At 39.6% G+C, this 18,726-nt stretch overlaps 2 protein-coding genes across 2 annotated transcripts; both read right to left on the reverse strand.

The window, feature by feature from the left end:
• Nucleotides 1-2,281: 2,281 nt before the first annotated feature.
• Nucleotides 2,282-3,645, reverse strand: LOC132399365 (hemoglobin subunit beta-like). The gene is made up of 3 exons (XM_059979632.1): nt 3,365-3,645; nt 3,025-3,232; nt 2,282-2,621 (listed from the first exon to the last, which is right to left on the reverse strand). Exons 1-3 carry the CDS (start codon nt 3,454-3,456, stop codon nt 2,493-2,495), a joined length of 429 nt encoding a protein of 142 aa, XP_059835615.1. The 5' UTR covers nt 3,457-3,645; the 3' UTR covers nt 2,282-2,492.
• A 7,691-nt stretch (nt 3,646-11,336) lies between these two features.
• Nucleotides 11,337-12,431, reverse strand: LOC132399366 (hemoglobin subunit alpha-like). Its single transcript, XM_059979633.1, has 3 exons — nt 12,276-12,431; nt 11,787-11,994; nt 11,337-11,566 (listed from the first exon to the last, which is right to left on the reverse strand). Exons 1-3 carry the CDS (start codon nt 12,368-12,370, stop codon nt 11,441-11,443), a joined length of 429 nt encoding a protein of 142 aa, XP_059835616.1. The 5' UTR covers nt 12,371-12,431; the 3' UTR covers nt 11,337-11,440.
• Between the last annotated feature and the right edge of the window lie 6,295 nt (nt 12,432-18,726).

The following is an 18,726-nucleotide window of genomic DNA, read 5'->3' on the forward strand; positions in this document are numbered from 1 at the left end:
ATTATTTTCATTGTTGCCCCAACACAACAAAATTCATGTAACTAAAGCCTCTTCTGCCATTGTCTGGGCTCAGGATATCTGTCCACTGGTCCAGTGAGTGTGTGCTTAGCATGGTGCTTGGTGAGTTAATAGACAGTTAAGGGCTTTAGAGCATAGCATATAGCTATGTAGATTGACTAGTGATATTTGGAGGGGGGTGGTGGTTGATGACCAGAAAAGGAAGGAGGGGACACAGGTGAGAGAAGAGGCATTGGGCAGGAGAGGGTGGGAACTGAGAATGGAGAGAGGAGAAGACAGGAGAGGGAAGGGGAGACATTCAGGAGTGTAGGTAGAGACATCAAAAGGGAAAGAAAGGAATTTTGGGATGACCCATGCATGAGGGAAGGAGAGGACATTATGGAGTGGAGGTGGAGAAGGAGGAAAAGGGGGAGTTTGAAATTATTGAAAGAAGATGGTGTATCCATGAACAATTGTAAAGATAGGGAGAGAGGGAAACTAGTAATGTCAGAAATTAAGGAGCTGTGGGGAGGCCGGGAGAGAGGAGAGCATCTTTTGGGTGTTAATCCAATGGGAAGGGGAAAGTGAGAAGACTTCATTGGGGGAGCCATTTTTATCAGGATGCCATGCATATTGGTGGAAGCATCTACTTCCTCGGGACCAAACTTGATTCAAGTAGAACTCCTACTTATCAGGGCCTGATGGTGTCAGGGCCAGAGAACTAGGAAATGCGTCTGCTGATTTCCACTACGCTTCATCATCCTTGTGTAATTCTAGACAATTTATAAATAGCAGAGATAATAATCCAGAGATTGCAGTCATATAATTTAGTTATCTATCATTTATCTCCTGAATCTTAGGACTCTGAGCAGGAGCTCTTGCCTAGTCTTTCTTTTGTACCTGTGCCAATATAGTGTCTCCAAAGTGGTTTAATATAGCTGAGCCAGAAGGGGATATCTAATGCAAATATATCTCTGCTCCTGCATAAACACCCAGTCTGCATTTCAGACATGCATTTGCTCTCTCTTAACTTAATACATACTATTTATATGTAAAATATGAATTATTTAAACAAAATTTAAAGTAACTAACACATTTAATACAACAATATTAAGCTACTGTATATTTTGATAACTTCAAGTTTAGTCAAATCATTCTGTGTTAGAGGCAAATAACAGAATCTCTTTCCCTGTCAGCAGTAAGTATAAAGTCTGACCAAACTTCTGTCTTCATATTCTAATAATGAAAAATCAGTAGAGCACCCTGTGTGGTTTGTCCATGGGATACAAGTGGCAGCATGGACCTAAGTTTTTTGTAAATGACTGTTTTCAGATGGAGCAGAAGTTTTCAGTGGACATCCTGAAAATTCAGTAGAAGGACTCTATTCTGTTATAGATTATATAGAATGACTGAGCAAACCTGGGTCGGAGTTAGACGCACAATTTGAAAATTTAGGAAGTTGGCATCTTAATAAGAATTGAGAAGATATACTGTATGTATATAGAACATCCATGTTAAAACTGATGCTCTGCCATTTTTACACAGTTTATTGCCCTCTTCACATTACTATGGGACTCCAGTGTTTGCTATTGCTGACTGCTTCATCTGGATGCGCTGCCATTGTACTATTGATGCAATGTATTCCCATTACTTTAACTTGAACCTAGCATAGGATTGGAACAGTTCACTGTAATTTTTGATGCTTCACTTTTTTTTTGTGTGTATGTAACATTCTATTTGAGGCATTGACTGTGAGACAGGTCAGCTCTCCCACCTCCGAGTCAGAACGATGTGGGCTGAAGTCTCACACCAGAGGCTTGAGAATGATAAGGTTCTGCTAATATCCCAGTGCAGTAATGAAGGAGTACTGCTTTCAAAAAAACACAGCTTCTCAGTAAAGATAATAAACTGTGGTTACAATAAATTGTTAATGTAAATCCTGACTGTATTCTCTAATACTCCATTTGAGCATGAGTGGGGATGTTACAGGTAATCTTCCATTCATTTTTAATATGATGGCCTGTTGGCGAATACTGTTATAATTGCTTGACAAGCTGGAACTGGCTACTGTGTTTCCCCCAAAGTGCAACATTACAGTAATGTCAAAAATACCTTTTTGGCTGTAAAATGCTTTTGCATGTCCTGAGAGACAGTATGCCCCTACTTAAATATGACACTTATTTAATATATGGGATACAGTGGTGATTTCAATGCTGACTAGAGGATCATTTAAGATCCGTGTTTTTATTATGCTAAAATTGATTGAAGAATTCAGACATGGCAGTTTCAAGCATAATACTGTTCCTTTATTGGAGTGTCAAAAAGAAAAAGAAACATTTTCCAAAATATGAGGAGCAAGTAACATAAACATTGGAGCATCACAGCACCTTTGATTCAACATGATTGAAATCTGATGGTATGTAGAATATATCTTGGTTGCTGATGATTGTTTTCGCTGAGTTTTGAGATGCAAGAGGACATATATAGATGCAGAACTAGTGGTATCTGCAGGAGAGACCATTTGCCACCTGTCTAAAAAATTTGTATGTGGCTTTGTGTGCCGCAGGTGTGAATCCAACTTTAAATTCACGGGCGAATTCAACGATGAAGGTCTGGCCCAGAAGCTGGGGGGAGGAAAAAGCACTATTATATAAACATTGAAACAAATCTGGAAAACTGATCTCCCAAATTAGTATTAAGAATTGTTGTATTTTTAACACAATGTGAAATGGTGATTAGAGGTATCATTTGATATTAGCTAGTGCTCTTCAATAATCTAATCCAGTGTGTGAATTATTATGTGGATGTCCTGCATACGTGTTTCAGTATTCAATCTGTGTAGCCCACTTTCTGTCCCACTTTGCAGCAGAAATGTAGTGAAAGTATCTTCTCTAAAGGAAATCAGATGTACTTCCTTTTCCATAGTTACAATTAGCTACGTTGCTGTCTTTTGTTCTAATCCTAGAATCAGGTTGCATTTACAACATCATTATTGTGAAAAAGCATATTAAAAAGATCAATTCTTACCTTGAAGTTTTGAGTGTCCACTCCAATTTGCTGATGCGTCTCACTGAGATCGCCCAGGATGTTGTCCATTTTATTTATGTTTTGGACTGCTTTATCCAGAGCCTGCAGCACTTTATCTGCATGTGCTTGAACACCATCGTCACCAGCAGAAAATTTCCCACCGAGCTTTGAAAACAGCCTGGTTGTCCAGGGATAGACTTCGAACACCCTGGAAGGAAAAAGCAAAGATATGGCTTTGTCAGTGTTGAATATTAGTTTCCCCACTGTATAACACATTTAGGCATGCATTGAAAATAAAATATATGAACTAAACAGAACAAAAGTAAATATTTTGTCATACCTTGCAAGAGCTTGTGCAGTAACCGCCTTCTTATTCAAACTTCCCCAAGTACTCTGAATGTACTGAGCCTCTGGTTCTGTTAATTTCCCCATTTTGGTTGTTCAACTCTCAGTGTCACTTCTTACACAAAAAAAATCTGTGTTAATCTGGAATTTTGGCTTCACATTTATAGTCAGTAATGTGGCACATCTCAGACTAAAACCTGACTGTGATAGGCTGACTGCTTGGTGCGTTGGACACCATTTATCATTGGGCATCAGCCTTCTGCGTTTAAGAGTTAAGATTAGCACCTGCCATGTACTTGGTTATTTGTGATTTAATCATATTTCCATGCATCTGCTTTCAAACTGTATAACTCTCTCCCTGTTAATTGAAATTCAACTTACATTTCCTTTTTGTTATGGAGTCACAAGAGGCTGCAAATGTTGTACTCTGGAGAGAAAAGGAAACCTACTGCTGGAGGGACACGAAGGGTTAAGCAGCATTTAGGGAAACAGAGAACCTGCAGCGGGAATTTTTTACCTTTTTGCTGTTACATATTTCCATTAAGTAACACATTTAATTTTCAAATGGAGAAGTTTAGACAATTCTAATGTTGAAGCAACACTTCACCTCTTGATCAAGGCCATATTTTGAATAATGTTCTAACCTAAGTATAGGGATCCATATTCTAGTAAGCTTAACAACACATTGCTTAAAAGGGAGATTGATTTTGCAATCACTAATCAAAATACTGCAATGTTTTGACTCAAACCTAATTTAGATCTTTCATTTCTGAAGTTGTGCGAATAATTCATGATTCTTTGACTACATTATATATCAGTTTCCGTCATCATTACTGTTAGCTTGCAAATGCTGTCTTTTAACATGGTTAAAGTGGAGTGAAATATTTCTGATTGTAATTTCTCAGTATACTGTATACGTTATTAAGCTGACATGGTAACAAATACCATCTAAGAAGAAGAAGCATTGCAAAGGGAGGATGAGACAACTGTGACCGTCAAGGGAAGTCCAAAACAGCATAAAAGTAAAAGCAGAGGCATAAATATAACAAAATTAGCAAGAAGCCAGAGCACTGGGAACTTTTAAAAACCAACAGAAGGCAGCAAACAAACAAAAAGGAGAGAAAAGATGAAATATGAAGGTAAGCTAGCTAAGTGCAGCATTGTAGCATACTGGTTAGCACAACGCTTTACAGTACAGGTGTCCAGGGTTCAATTCCCACTACTACCTATAAGGGGTTTGTACATTCTCCCTGTGACCACATGGATTTCCTCCAGCTGCTCTGGTTTCCTCCCACAGTCAGTTAGTCTTTGTGAATTGCCTTGTGATTCAGCTAGGATTAAATCAGGGTGGCACAGCTCATAGGGCCGAAAAGGCCTATTCCATGCTGTTTCTCAATAAGTAAGTAAGTAAATAAGTAAATATAATAATATAAAAGAGGATGCTAAAAAAAATTTCATATACATGAAGAGTAAAAGAGAGGCAGAGCAGGCATCAGACTACTGGAAAATGACACTAGAGGGGTAGTGAAGGTGGGCAAAGAAATATCCTAATTTGTTATGTATTTTACATCAGTCTTCATTGTGGAAGACACCAACAGCATGCCAGAAATTCAGGTGTCTGGGGCACAAAGTGAGTGTAGTTGCTAATACTAAGGAGAAGGTGCTTGCTTGGGAAGCTGAAAGGTTAGAAGGTTGGGAAGTCACCTGGACCTGATGGACTATACCACAGGGTTCTGAAAGAGGTGGCTGAAGGGATTGTGGAGCCATTCATTAGTAATGATCTTTCAAGAATCACTAGACTCTGGGTTGGTTCCAGAAGACTGCAAAATCTACTCCTTAAGAAGGGACGAACAAGGGACAAAAAATTATCGGCTAGTTAGCTTGACTTCAGTGATTGGCAAGATATTTGAGTACATTATTAATAATGAGGTTCTGGGGTAATTTGAGACAAATCATCATTGTTTCCTTAAGGGGAAATATTGCCTGACAGATCTGTTGGAATTCTTAGAGAAAACAACAGGCAGGATTGTCAAAGGAGGGGCAAGGAATAATATTTTCTTGGATTTTCAAAAGATCTTTGACAAGGTGCTGCAGACAAGGGATCAATCATTCCATAGTCAAACTCACTTAGGTCAGACTTCTCCCCATTCTGATGTTTTGTCTGAACAAGAACTGAACCACTTGACCATGTCCACATGCTTTTATGCAGTGAATATCTGCCACATGATTGGCTGATTAGATATTTACATTAAAGAGCAAGTGTATAGACGTACTTAATAAAGTGGCTACCAAATGCACATTTGTGTAGCTTGAGAAGGAATATACGTGGGGTATTTTTCCATGAATATTTAGCTGTTGTATTGTTTAGTGTGGACTGTTATATTTTAATCAATCTAGAGCACCACATACAAAATGCTGGAGAAACTCTACAGGTCAAGCATCATAAACATTCAACAGAATAAACATTCAACCTTTTGGGCTAAGACCCTTATCAGGATTGGAAAGGAAGGGGGAAGAAACCAAAATAAGAAGGTGCGTGGATGGTAAGGAGTATAAACTGGCAAATGATAGGTGAAACCAGGTGAGGGGGTTGAAGTAAGAAGATGGATGGTGATTGGATGATGTAAATGGCTGAAGAAGAAAGAGTCTGATAGGAGAGGTTAGTGGACCATAGGAAAAAGGGAAGGAAGTACTCCAGAGGGGGGTGCTGGGAAGATGAGTAGAAAAGCTGTGATAAGAAAGCAGTCAGACTGTGGAATGGAAAAAGAGAGAAGGACTTCCCCAATCTGGATCCCCTCTTATCCCTTCTCTTCTCCCCATTAGATTATGTGCATTAACTGGTCTTCTTGTCATACATTGCTTTTCCATAATACAATTATCATATTAATCTTATACATGTGAGAAGGAACTAAAGTCAGATGAGTCTTTGAACTTCATATGAGAAGATATGTTAGATCGAAATTAAAGAGGCCAGAGCACCCGCAGCAAACTCATGCAGTTACGGGGAGAACAAACTCCTTACTGGCAATGGCAGGAATTGAAACTGTGTCACCTGTACTGTAAAGTGTTGTGTTAACCACGATGCTACAGTGTCGCCTCATCGTATGATGAAATATTGTTCAACTTAGGCTTGTAAAGTCTGGAAATTTGAACTTTGATAAAGAACTTGACTAAGGGATCATAACGATTTTCTCTTCTGGGAAACAGTAGAACAAGAGATTATTGTTTGCCCGTTTCAAATAATGATGAGGTTATTTTTTGTTTGAAGTCTTTGGATCACTCTTATTTGAAGCATTGTGAAAGTAGAGTTTTCATCATTTTTAAGCAGCTGTTTGTTAAACAAGGAGGTGAAAATTTACTATGGCAGGTCTGGATTTGGCATCAAATACCTTGTCAAACTTTTATATCACAAATATATCTATATCTATATCACTTCTATATCTGTATCCAATCACAAGCAAGAGAAAATCTACTGATGCTGGAAATCCAAGCAACTCACACAAAATGCTGGGGGAACAATGCAGACCAGGTAGCATTTGTGGAAAAGAGTAAACAATTGATGTTTTGGGCCAAGACTCTTCCTTTCTGTAGGAAGGATCTTGTTCCAAAACATTGACTGTGGCCAGCATAGGAAGGGATTCAGCCTGAAACATCAACTATTTACTCTTTTCCATAGATGATGCCTGGCCTGCTGAGTTCCCCCAGCATTTTGTGTGAGTTTCTATAGATGTGTGGTGGAAAGTGTACGGACGGGCTGCATTATAGCTTGATATGGGAACACCAATATCTTTGAGTGGAAAATTTTATGAAAGATAGTGAATTCAGCCTAATACATCACAAATAAAACCCTCCCAACCATTGAGCACATTTACATGGAACCTTGCCATAGAAAAGTTGCATCCCACATGAAAGACCCTCACCACCCAGGCCAAACTCTTTTCTCTCTGCAGCTATCAGGTAGCAGGTACAGGTGTCTCAGGACTCACACCACCATGTTCGAGAACAGCTACTACCCCTCAACCATCAAGCTCTTGAACAAAAGGGGATAACTACACACATTCTATTTCTGTTGTTCCCACAACCAATGATCTTCGCTTTAAGGATTCTATCTTATTATTTCAGGCTCTCATTACCTATTGCTATTTATTTATATTTGCATTTGCACGGTTTGCTGATCCTGTTTATAGTTTGTTGAGTATGCCCATGGGAGTAAAAGAATCTCAAGGTTGTATGTGGTGAGATATAAGTACTCTGATAGCAAATTTTACATTGAACTTTGAAATGTGCAATGTAAGTTGCATTTTCATGAGTTATTAAATGATGGTACAGTCTAAAAAGAATGAGAGGTATACTCAGCCAATAAACGTACATATTAGTAAGTTCTTGATAAGAGAAAATAGCTCCTTTTTACAAAGATAATTTGGTGACAATTTTATAGTTTCATAGTGACTGGTTCAGACAATTCTCAAGACAGAGTTGCAATGATATTAGCCTCATGTAGAATAATTAACCTCCCAGTTTTCTAATTTTGTATTAACTCCCTAAATGAGGGAATCAGTAGCAATTTGCCATCTGCTACTCATTCTTATTTATACTTGAGCAATGGCTTTTGCAGTCTCAATCTTGAACTATTGCAGTCCACTTGGTGAACGTATTTTCTATAGCATTTTCACACAGATTCCAGCACTCAGTGTGTGCTGGCGGTCAAAACTCAAACTATGACCTCTGTCTGTGGAGTATTTGCTGCACCAAGCTTCAGTTCACCCCTCAGTATGTGATCGATCACCTTGGAATTTGCCTTCTTGCAGGTTAATGTTACAGATGGCAGAGAAATGAATGTGTAGCCTGTTTTGAGTTGATGATCTTTCAGTGGCAGCTGAAGTTTGTCTAAGTTGGCATCCTTGGGAAAAGCCTGTAGATAATAGAGCCTTGGGATGAGGGTGAACTGTGACAATGACCACTGATTCTCAGACTTGCTTGACAAGAACACATTCCAGAAGGGGATGGATGGCTCCACTGCACAAGAATGCTAGAGGCTTCAGAGAAAGGAGCACTCAGCCAATATGGATACAGCTGTACATTGGTGAGACCTGTTGAAAATTGGGGGACCACTCCATCCACCATTAACGTGTCATCTCGATGGCCAAACATTTTTATTCTGATTCGCATTCCCATTCCAACATATCAGTCCAGGGCCTCCTCTTGTGTCAAGATGAAGCTACCCTCAGGGTGAAGGACAACACCTTATATTCCATCAGGGTAGCCTCCAACCTGATGGCATGAATATTGATTTCTCCTTCCAGTAAACAAGTTTCTCCCTTCCTCTGTTCCCCCATTTTGAACTTTACTTCTTCTCACCTGCCCTTTACTTCCCCCGGGTCCCCTCTTCCTTCCCTTCCTACTGTCCACTCTCCTCTCCTATCGGATACCTTTTTCTTCAGCCTTGACCTTTCCCTCCCATATGGTTTCACCTGTCACCTTCCAGCTAGCCTCCCACCCCACCTTTTTATTCTGGCATCTTCCCCCTTCCTTCTCAATCTTGAAGAAATGGTGTTGGCCTGCTCCATCGACTATCTATTCATTTCCATGTGTTGGCCTGTGGCCAAGTGGCTAAGGTGTTGGTCTAGTGATCTGAAGGTTGCTAGTTCAAGCCTCAGCTGAGGTGGTGTGTTGTGTCCTTGAGCAAGGCACTTAACCACACACTGCTCTGCGATGACACTGGTACCAATCTGTATTGGTCTAGTGCCCTTCCCTTGACCAACATCGGTGGCATGGAGAGGGGAGACTTGCAGCAAGGGCAACTGCTGGTCTTCCATACAACCTTGCCCAGGCCTCAGACAACATTGAAATCGATGGACAGCTGAAAAAGAAGAAGACTCATTTCCATAAATGCTGCCTGACCTGCTGAGTTCCTCCAGCACTTTTGTGTATGTTGTTATGGGTATAGCTTTTCTTACCATCTTACAAGAGGTGATATCTCAGGATCCATCATTAGGGACCTCAACCATTAAGGGCCTTCTTCTCAAAGCTGCCATCAGTAAGGAGGTACAGGAACATGAAAACACACACCTCAAGGTTCAAGAACAACTTCTTCCCTAGTGCCAACCTAAAAACCTTAACATTACTTTGGACAATATTTGTTTACTTCTCTCTCAATATTGCACCAGTATTGTTATGTTTATTTAGTTTTTTTGTTCATGTTATTATGCTTGTCCTCATCATGTATGTACTGTGCCACTGCTGTAAAAAGCTACTTTTCCCTGCATTTATTTCAGCAGTAAGCTTGAACTGATGGTCTCATCTTCACCACAGCAGTGTGAAGGGCAGAAACCGGTGATACCAAAACTCTGACTGCACAAGAAAGACTTGACAGGCGATTCCCCAACTATTCCACACAAAGTGCTAATGTTTGTTTGAAAGTTTTTGTTGATGAGATATTCTGTCAAATGACTTTAATATTTTGCAGGGAAAGATCCACCATATCCTATTCCCAAAATTGACCTCAGTGATATTTAGTGCAGGCTGCTGTCTTTTGATCCTGTCTTGTAATGCTTAACCAAACGGTGTTGTTGCTGTGCTGCCCCAGTGATGGAAATTGGCTCTGAAAGTGTAATATTGTTTAGCCATCATGTTTGAATTGTCCCGGTTCTGTTTGTACCACAAAACTCCCAATTCCATGTCCTAGAAATGAAGCCAATGGTCAAATGGTTTTCCAAGATTCTAAGATGGGCTTTGAACAAGGTCATAAGAAAATATTATTTCCAGTTCCAGGGAATACCATCAAAATGTCAATTTTCCCAGTCATCCCCTGCTGCCAGCGATGATTGCTGGTGAAGAAATGAAAAGTTGAGTGTTGGTGATAGATCATTTGGACACGCTGCCTGTGAGTGTGGTGTAAACCAGACAAATGGTACACCAGCCTGGGTTCAATCCTTCCCATGGTGCTCTCTGCTTCAATTTTGTACATAGTTCATAAGACAATAAGGCATAGGAGCAGAATTAGGCCATTTGGCCTAGTGAGTCTGCTCAGCCATTCCATCATGGCCAGTTTATTATCCCACTCAATTCCATTCTCCTGCCTTCTCCCCTTAACCTTTAATGCTCTTACTAACTGAGAAACACTCAAGCTCTGCTTTAAACACATCCAATGACCTGGCCTCCACAGCTGTGTGTGGCAATGAATTCTACAGATTCACTACTCTCTGGCTAAAGAAATTCGTCCTCAGCTCTGTTCAAAAGAGGTGTATTTGTATCCTGATGTTGCGTCATCTAGTCCTAGTCTCTTTGATGGTTCTTTGACTTTGAACGTTTCATGAGGAGCTCCAGTTTCCTCCTACATCTCAAAGTGTGCAAGTAGGTCAACTGATTACATTAAATTGCCCCTAATGTATATGAGCTGCAGAAGTATCAGGGGAGTTGCTGATGTGTTTGAGAGAATAGGATGGGTGTGCTCTGAGAGCTAGCTAAACTTGATGAGGGAAAAAAATCCCACTTGCAGTGCCCTATGTCACTTTAATTGTACCACTATCTTAGTTTAACAAATATTTGAAAGAGCTCTTGGTTGTGTTGCTCTGCAGGGCTTGATTAGGTTTACCTCATTTAAATATTTTCAAGTTGAACCCCATTACTCAGAATCATTTATGATATGTTTAGTTAAATCAATAATAATCTAAGGCTTGAAAATTACTTCATTATTTGTTAGATTGTCCTTTCCGTTTGTTGTTATCTAAAAAATGTAGTATTTCATTCTCTACTTTTTAACCTTTTTAAAAAGTCTTAATATGTAAGCACATCAGATTCTCTTCACATTGAAGAATATTTTTAGTTTACTCAATCATGGAAAAGTTAAAAAGACAAATCATAACTCTCCTGATGCTGGTGGAAGCAGTTTAGCAAATATAAATGGAAAATTCATCAACAACAAAATAGAAAAGTAGGTTAAGGGATTTAAAAAAATACCCAAAGGATTTGTGAGTATAATGATTTATTAGCTGACAGTTAGAGAATACATGCAGAAGAATATTTAAGTGACGGTCTTCCTGTTCTCTGTCATCGTTAGTTGATTATGCCTTTAACGGTACTTGGAGACCAGTTCATGTGTAACTAGCTCAAGGAATTTGTCGACTGCACGGTGGATTTCAGGGCTGAAGTCAGGTAAGTAAATGGCCAAGGTGACTGCGATACAATCAGCAAACAGCTGTAAAAATGAAAAATAAATAACATAAGGGGGTGTCAACCTGTGATTTTACACATTTAATGGTCAGGGATAATGTACAGGGAAAAAATCCCAACTAAGCTGAAGATTATTACAATTGCAGTCAGCTGAAATTTCATTGAAGTTCCGAGTTGCTGACCTAATCGCAATTTCAATGTTTATGAAATGACAATGAGGAAGATTCTGTAAAAGAGTTACGTACATGGAAGTTATTAGGATCCACCAGAAGCTGTTTGCCATGTTTATCGGCAAGGCTCTCCAGCAGTTGTCTCAGGTTGTCCACGTTTAGGGCTGCGTCTCCCACAACGTTCATTACCCTGCTACCATGCAATTTGACAGCTGTGTCACAGGCATCGAAGGTAGCGAATTTCCCGAAGTATGTCTTAGTTTGTGGATGGAGTTGAAACAACCTTTAGAAACATGAGAAATAAAGGCAGAACTAAAAGGCTTTCGTTTTCAAGGCATATTCTCCAAGTCAAAATTATTTACAGACACAACTATTAATATTGACACAACTATTATTTTCAGACCAGCCGTCACATTATTTTGGAAAAATGTGAATACAAAGCTGAGAATATCATTGCATACTTATTAGTTGTCTAACTTTTCCAAGGAAATGAAAAGAAATTGTTAACAGTCACAAATAATTGTTCAAAGTATAGTAAATACATGACAAATCTAAGAAAATTACCTGGCTAATGCATCAGCACCCAAAAGTTCAGCGTTTGCCTTTATATCTTTGCCCAGGCTTCTTATTATCTTTTTATTGGCGTCCGAGAGTACCATTTTTGCAGTTTTAACTCTTTCAGACTTCTCAGTACTTAAGAGATGTCTCTGGCTTGATATGTTCTGTATTTATTGCAATTTAGAACTGCCCCCTCTCCCCACCCACTTTTCCAATTGGCTTTAGGTCCTAACTCAGTCGATTACGTCAAATATAATGATAAGATGCAATGCCTATGTGACAGCCAATCATCTGTTTCACATACAACTGTTTGCAAAGATATTCTGTTCCAAGAAAGCTAAAACTGACCTAGGCTGATTTGATTTGGAACACTTTCACAAAGGTTTAGATCATCACATAAATAATTAGCAGTTATCTGCAATTCATTGATAAGAACTAAATATTTGTGTTAAGGCATTTCTTTATAGCACTGTGTCGAATCTACAATAGTGATGGATAAAATACTTAATTGCAATAAGAGTTTATTTAGACTTCTACTGTCTTGTGTGTGTGTGTGTTGGTGCGTGCCCTAGTGGGCAAGGCATCAGACTAGTAACCTGAAGGTCACTGGTTTGAGCCTCAGCTGAGGCAGCGTGTTTCTGTCCTTGAGCAAGGCACTTAACACCACATTGCTCTGCGACGTCACCGGTGCCAAGCTGTATGGGTCCTAGTGCCCTTCCCTTGGACAACATCGGTGGCGTGAAGGGGGGAAGGCCTGCAGCTGGGGCAACTTCCGGTCTCCCATACAACCCTGCCCAGGCCTGCGCCCTGGAAACTCCAGGCGCAGATCCATGGTCTCTCGAGACCGACGGATGCCACCATCACTGTCTTGTGTGCTACATTTAAATCACAGAGTATGAAGTGCATTAGTCCAGAACTTCTATTGCATATCACTTCTTGGAAAGTTCAGTGCTTTGGCTTAAATGTCTTGGAACTTTAAACAAAATCCCCATCACCTCTTCTTTAAGCTGAAAAACACAGCACAAACAGCATGCTAGGTACATATGCATCAAATTAAATTAAAGCAGTTTGAAACCATGCCCTACGAGCTTCTGATTAACAAACACCATGGTTCTGCAAAGGTGGGGAGATTTTAACAGCTTTCTTGTACACAGAATGCATAATTCCTGCAGCAAACTGTAGGAGTGCTGTTCACTACATTGGATGTTTCAATGGGCTACAGAGATTGGCAGCAATTGATTGAGAGGATATGGAGCCTTATTTTTTGAACATTTCCAAAATGGATTTTACTGTGGATTTCTACTGGATTAGGTATGGCAGCAGAAAGAAGAGGAGAGGGGCCAAAGACAAAAGAGATTTTCCAGGGGACAGTAGGGAGAAAGAGAAAGAGGACTCAGAAACCCTAAACCTGTAAAGTCTTCAGGGAGTTACACCCATAACTCCAGTTTTCAAAAGAGCATTGCTGATGCACCATCAATAACTCTCAGAGACGGGAGGTGAACGATAAGCTTTTATTAGCAGCAAAAGGGAGCACGGCATCTCGGAGACTGAGGGAGGAGCTGTGCCTCCAATCGCCTTTATACAGGGGCGTGTGGGAGGAGCCACAGGAGCAGTCAGCAGGGGGGCGTGTCCAGACAGGTATATGTAGTTCACCATTTTTGTATACAGACATCTAGTTTCTCCAAGACAGTGGAAAAGGGGATACTTCATTTTCTAAACAGCAATGACTGTGTGGCTGGACTCTTCCTTCTGTAGACTATGTAAGACTAAATCATAGTCATTGGAAAATACAATATCCCACTGAGTCCATGACAAGCATAAGGTACTCATTCCTACTAATCCTGCCCTAACCTATTTTCTTTACCCAACATTTCCAACAACTCCTCCCAGGGTCAGCACTCAATTAATCTGGCAACCCTGCACATCTTTGAGAAGTGGGAGGAAACCAAAGCACCTGGAGGAAACTTGTATGGTCACATAGAGGATGTGCAAACTCCACATCGACAGTCCTTCAATGTCTTTTTACATCCCAAAGAAGGTTAACTGGCCATTATAAATTGTCCTGAGGGTGCAGGCAAATGGTGGAATTCTGGGGTCATGATAGGAATATGAAGAATATAAACTGGGGTTAGTGTTAATTGGTACTTGATAGTTGGTATGCTCTTGTATGGTGGGCCTGTTATCTTGTTGTTTGACTCCATGAATCTATATGTCTAGAATTCAAGAACTCCATTCCTATTTTATACACAATTCTTGAAGAAGGACAAAATCCAGCAGAATACAAGCCTACTGCCTTCTGTTAAGTTGCACTGGAGTGAACCTCATTACGTGGTGAGGGAAGGCTGCCCTTTGCACTAATTTTACTACTAATTTTGAAATAGGACTCTTTTTGAAATTCTTTGGTTTATGCTGTTTATTTGCTGGCCGGCACATTTTGTGATTCTGCCACTGCTCTTAAATTTGAGTCTAAGAAGCACTTTTACTGGCTTACACCTACTTATTAGCTCCAGTTATTTGGACATTGCTACGGTTTACAGTTGTGAAGGAAAAAAATAATCCCCACATTCTAGTTTATAATGATGCACGAAAATTTATCAAGGGATGATCAACATGGATTTATTCTGCTGTCTTCAATTGACATCCAACCCTCACTTCCTCTAATTGTTCACACACACACAGATAGGTTTTGCTGGCTACAGAAGATCAGACAAGACATCTTTTTACCTGAGGGGTGTCCCTTAATTCCAAGCATTGACTATAGAACAGTGTTCTTCTGGGTCCTCACCCTGACGGCCTTAGGGAGTCACCATTAAAGGACTTTGAACTGGTGTTAAGTATCTCAGATTAAAATTAAGTATATTTAATTGAAAACCTCAAAAGACTACCAAAGAATGAAAAAGCATTAAAACGAGCATGAGGACTTAAAATAACAAGTGGCCCACACTTTTTCCCCAGAAGGTTGGGGACTGTAGTCAAATGAATGTTTCTGGGCTCAAAAGGACTCCTGTGGCAGGACAGGAGTTCAGAGCCAATAGCAATAAACTTCTTCTCAATTCAAAGAATTAAGTGCAGGTTTAGGACTCAGCATTTTCTGTACAGCATGCTTGCCCTTGTGCAATGTCAGAGTCTCCGGTGTTGGGGGAAAAACTATCATGGGGTCGTGAAAAGGAAGGTAAAGTCGGCATTCTGAGGTGTCCATCTGCTTCAAGCAAATTTTAATCATACCAGTGCCCAAGAAGAACATGGTAACTTGCATCATTGACTGTCATCCAGTAGCACTTACATCCACTACTATGAAGTACTTAGAAAGGCCGGTCATGAAGCATATCAACTCCTGCCCAAGGAGTGATGTGGCTTCACTTCAATTTGCCTACTGTCATTACAGGTCAAAAGCAGATGCTATTTTGTTGGATCTTCACTCAGCTCTGGTCACCTGTCAATGAAAATGCATAAATTAGGACGGTCTTTATTGACTAATAGTCAGAATTCAGCATTATCAACTCCTCAAAACTCATCACCAAGCTCCAAGACCTGGGCCTCAATACCTGTCTGTGAAACTGGATCCTTGATTTCCTCATGGATAGACCCCAGTTAATAACAGATTAATAACAACGTCTCCTCCACACTCACCTTCAGCATAGATGCACCACAAGGCTGTGTGCTTAGCCCCCTTCTCTACTCACTTTATACTTATATAAAGTACTAAGTATAGCTCTAATGCCGTATTTAAGTTTGCTGATGACTCCACTATTGTTGGCTGAGTCAAACAAAGGTGGTGATGAATTGCACATAGGATGAAGATTGAAAATCTGGTTGAGTGGTGCCACAACAATAATCTTTCACTCAACATCACCAAAGCCAAAGAGATGATTATTGACTATAGGAGTAAGAAGCTGGAGGCCCATGAGCCAGTCCTCAATAGGGGAACAGAGGTGGAGAGGGTTAGTGTATTTAAATTCCTTGGTGTTAATGTATCAGAGGATCTGTCCTGTGACCAGCACATATGTACCATCACTAAGAAGGAATGAGAGAGCCTCTACTTTCTCAATAAATTTGACATGACAGTCAAAGACTTTGACAAACTTCTATAGATGCACGATGGAGAGTATCGTAACTGATGGCATCACAGCCTGGTATGGAAGCACCAATGCCCAGGTTCAGAAAGTGGTGGATACAGCCTAGTTCATGACAGGCAAACCCTTCCCGATCATTGAAAACATTTACATGGAGTACTGCCACTGGAAAGAAGTATGCACCATCAAACACCCCCACCATCTGTCTATTCTTGTTGACACTACTGTTAGGCAGGAGCTACAGAACTCTTAGTCCCACAACATCGGGTTCAGTAACAGTTATTGACCTACAACCATAAGTCCTGAACCAGTGTGGATAACTTCACTCGTTGCTACTCTGAAAGCAAGTTGTGGCAGAGAGGAAGGTCATATTACATTCAGATCTTTCAAGGTTGGACTTAATTTGTCTCATTTGTACAGAGGGCTGGTGGAATGAGGTGGGGGAGGATTGTGTGGAATTGATGGGAATGTAGAGGCAATAGGTTAAAGGAAATTTACTGGGGAATAGGATTGCTTTGTGAAATAAGATACAGCTGTTGGGACAAAACATTATAGATGTGGAAACATTATTTATAACTTGATTCCTGGCATGGACAGGATGTCTCATGAGGAAAGGTTGGAAGCTTTTGCTTTGTATCACAAGAGTGAGGGGGGGATTCAATTCAAGAATATGAAATCCTGAAGGATCCTGACAGGGTGGAGAATTTAAGACAAAAGTAGAAAAAAATAATGAATGCCAGCCCAGACAGCATCTGTGGAAAGATAAACCAAGCTGGAGCTACAGATTGAAAACCCTTTCACAGGGTTTAACAAAATTGGCAATCATGTATGATATCTCATACTACATTTCTTCCAGCTCACAGCTTGTCCAATAAGTGTACTTAAAAATTTTAACACATGCAAAATACTGGAAGCACTCAGCAAGTCAGGCAGCATCTATGGAGGAGAATAAGCAGTTGACGTTTCAGGCCAAGACCCTTCATCATAAATGACAACCAAGTCCCGATGAAGGGTCTTGGCCTGAAATATTAACTACTTACTCCCTTCCTTAAACGCCGCCTGATTTGTTGAGTTCCTTCAACATTTTGTGTTTTGCTCATGATTTCTAACATCTGCGGAATCTCCTGTGTAACACTCGTTCCTTGCATCAAGAGGGGAACAAAACTAGGCTAGCCTTTGTCTGATGATCACGAAATTGCCATTATAGTTCAGCTCTCTGGCTCCTGCATTGAAGGTTTATTTTGAGATAAATATGTTCTTGCTGCAAGCTTGTCTTCACCCAAGTGGTTTGTGATCTATTCTGTAATTGGAAATAGATCCTGTTTATTTATTTTTCCCAGCCCCGCACAGTTTGTGTCACTTAATTAAGTCTCTCCTCAACCTCCTCTGTTCCAGAGAAAATAACATGAGCCTGATGTAACTTCCCTTAGAGTGAAAACAATCCTGTCTGTGCCTTTTGTAAATCTACTTGCACCCTCTCCAAAGCAATCAAGTCTAACTGCAATGCAATGACAAGAACTGTGGACTATAGCAAATCATTGCTAACATTTTACATAAAATATCTATGTTCTAACAACTTTGAAATGAATGATGATAATGATGATGATGATGATGATGATAATAATAATAATAATAATAATAATAATAATAATAATAATAATAATAATAATAATAATAATAATAATAATAAGAAATACTTTATTGATCCTGAGTGGGAAATTCTTTTGTTACAGCAGCAACATGTAAGAACACACTTAGCAGTGTGCGGACTTAACTAATAATAAAGTACAGACTCAAAACATATATAATAATAATTTATCAATGTGCAATAATAATGTACAAGATAATAAAACAGAGTCTGTTGTACTATGATGTGTGTTCTCCTGTCATACATGAATGAACTGTTGTATATGTTGTAATGGTGGGATGTTGGAATGCTTGTATTTAAAAGAGGAGTTTTCGAATTATTCCATGTTTCCCCCAAATACAGGCGATTAATGTGTATTAAATCTCTCAATCTATTTTGATGATGAATATACATCCAAGATAGTACAGTGATTAATACATAAATGCAATAGATTATAAATATTATGCTGTATTTTTGTCAGCAAAAATAAATAGTTGTTTTGAGTAAGATCCTCACATTTATTGTGCATGTTATTGAAACATTGCACCTAGCTGCTGAAATGTGAACATGAATGATTATTTCATTCTCTCTCATCAGACACACTCAGGGACTTGAATACGTGCAATTTGCTTCCAATGTTGGAACCATGACAAATGTGTTCATCGTATCAAGTTTAATAACAGAATGACTCAGCATTAAAAACGGAACTGAAATAGTTTTTTTTTAACACAGTCTGAACAAGGGCCATCAGTATCAT

Source organism: Hypanus sabinus, chromosome 9 (genome assembly GCF_030144855.1).
Source record: "Hypanus sabinus isolate sHypSab1 chromosome 9, sHypSab1.hap1, whole genome shotgun sequence".
In the NCBI taxonomy this organism is placed as follows: Eukaryota; Metazoa; Chordata; class Chondrichthyes; order Myliobatiformes; family Dasyatidae; genus Hypanus; species Hypanus sabinus.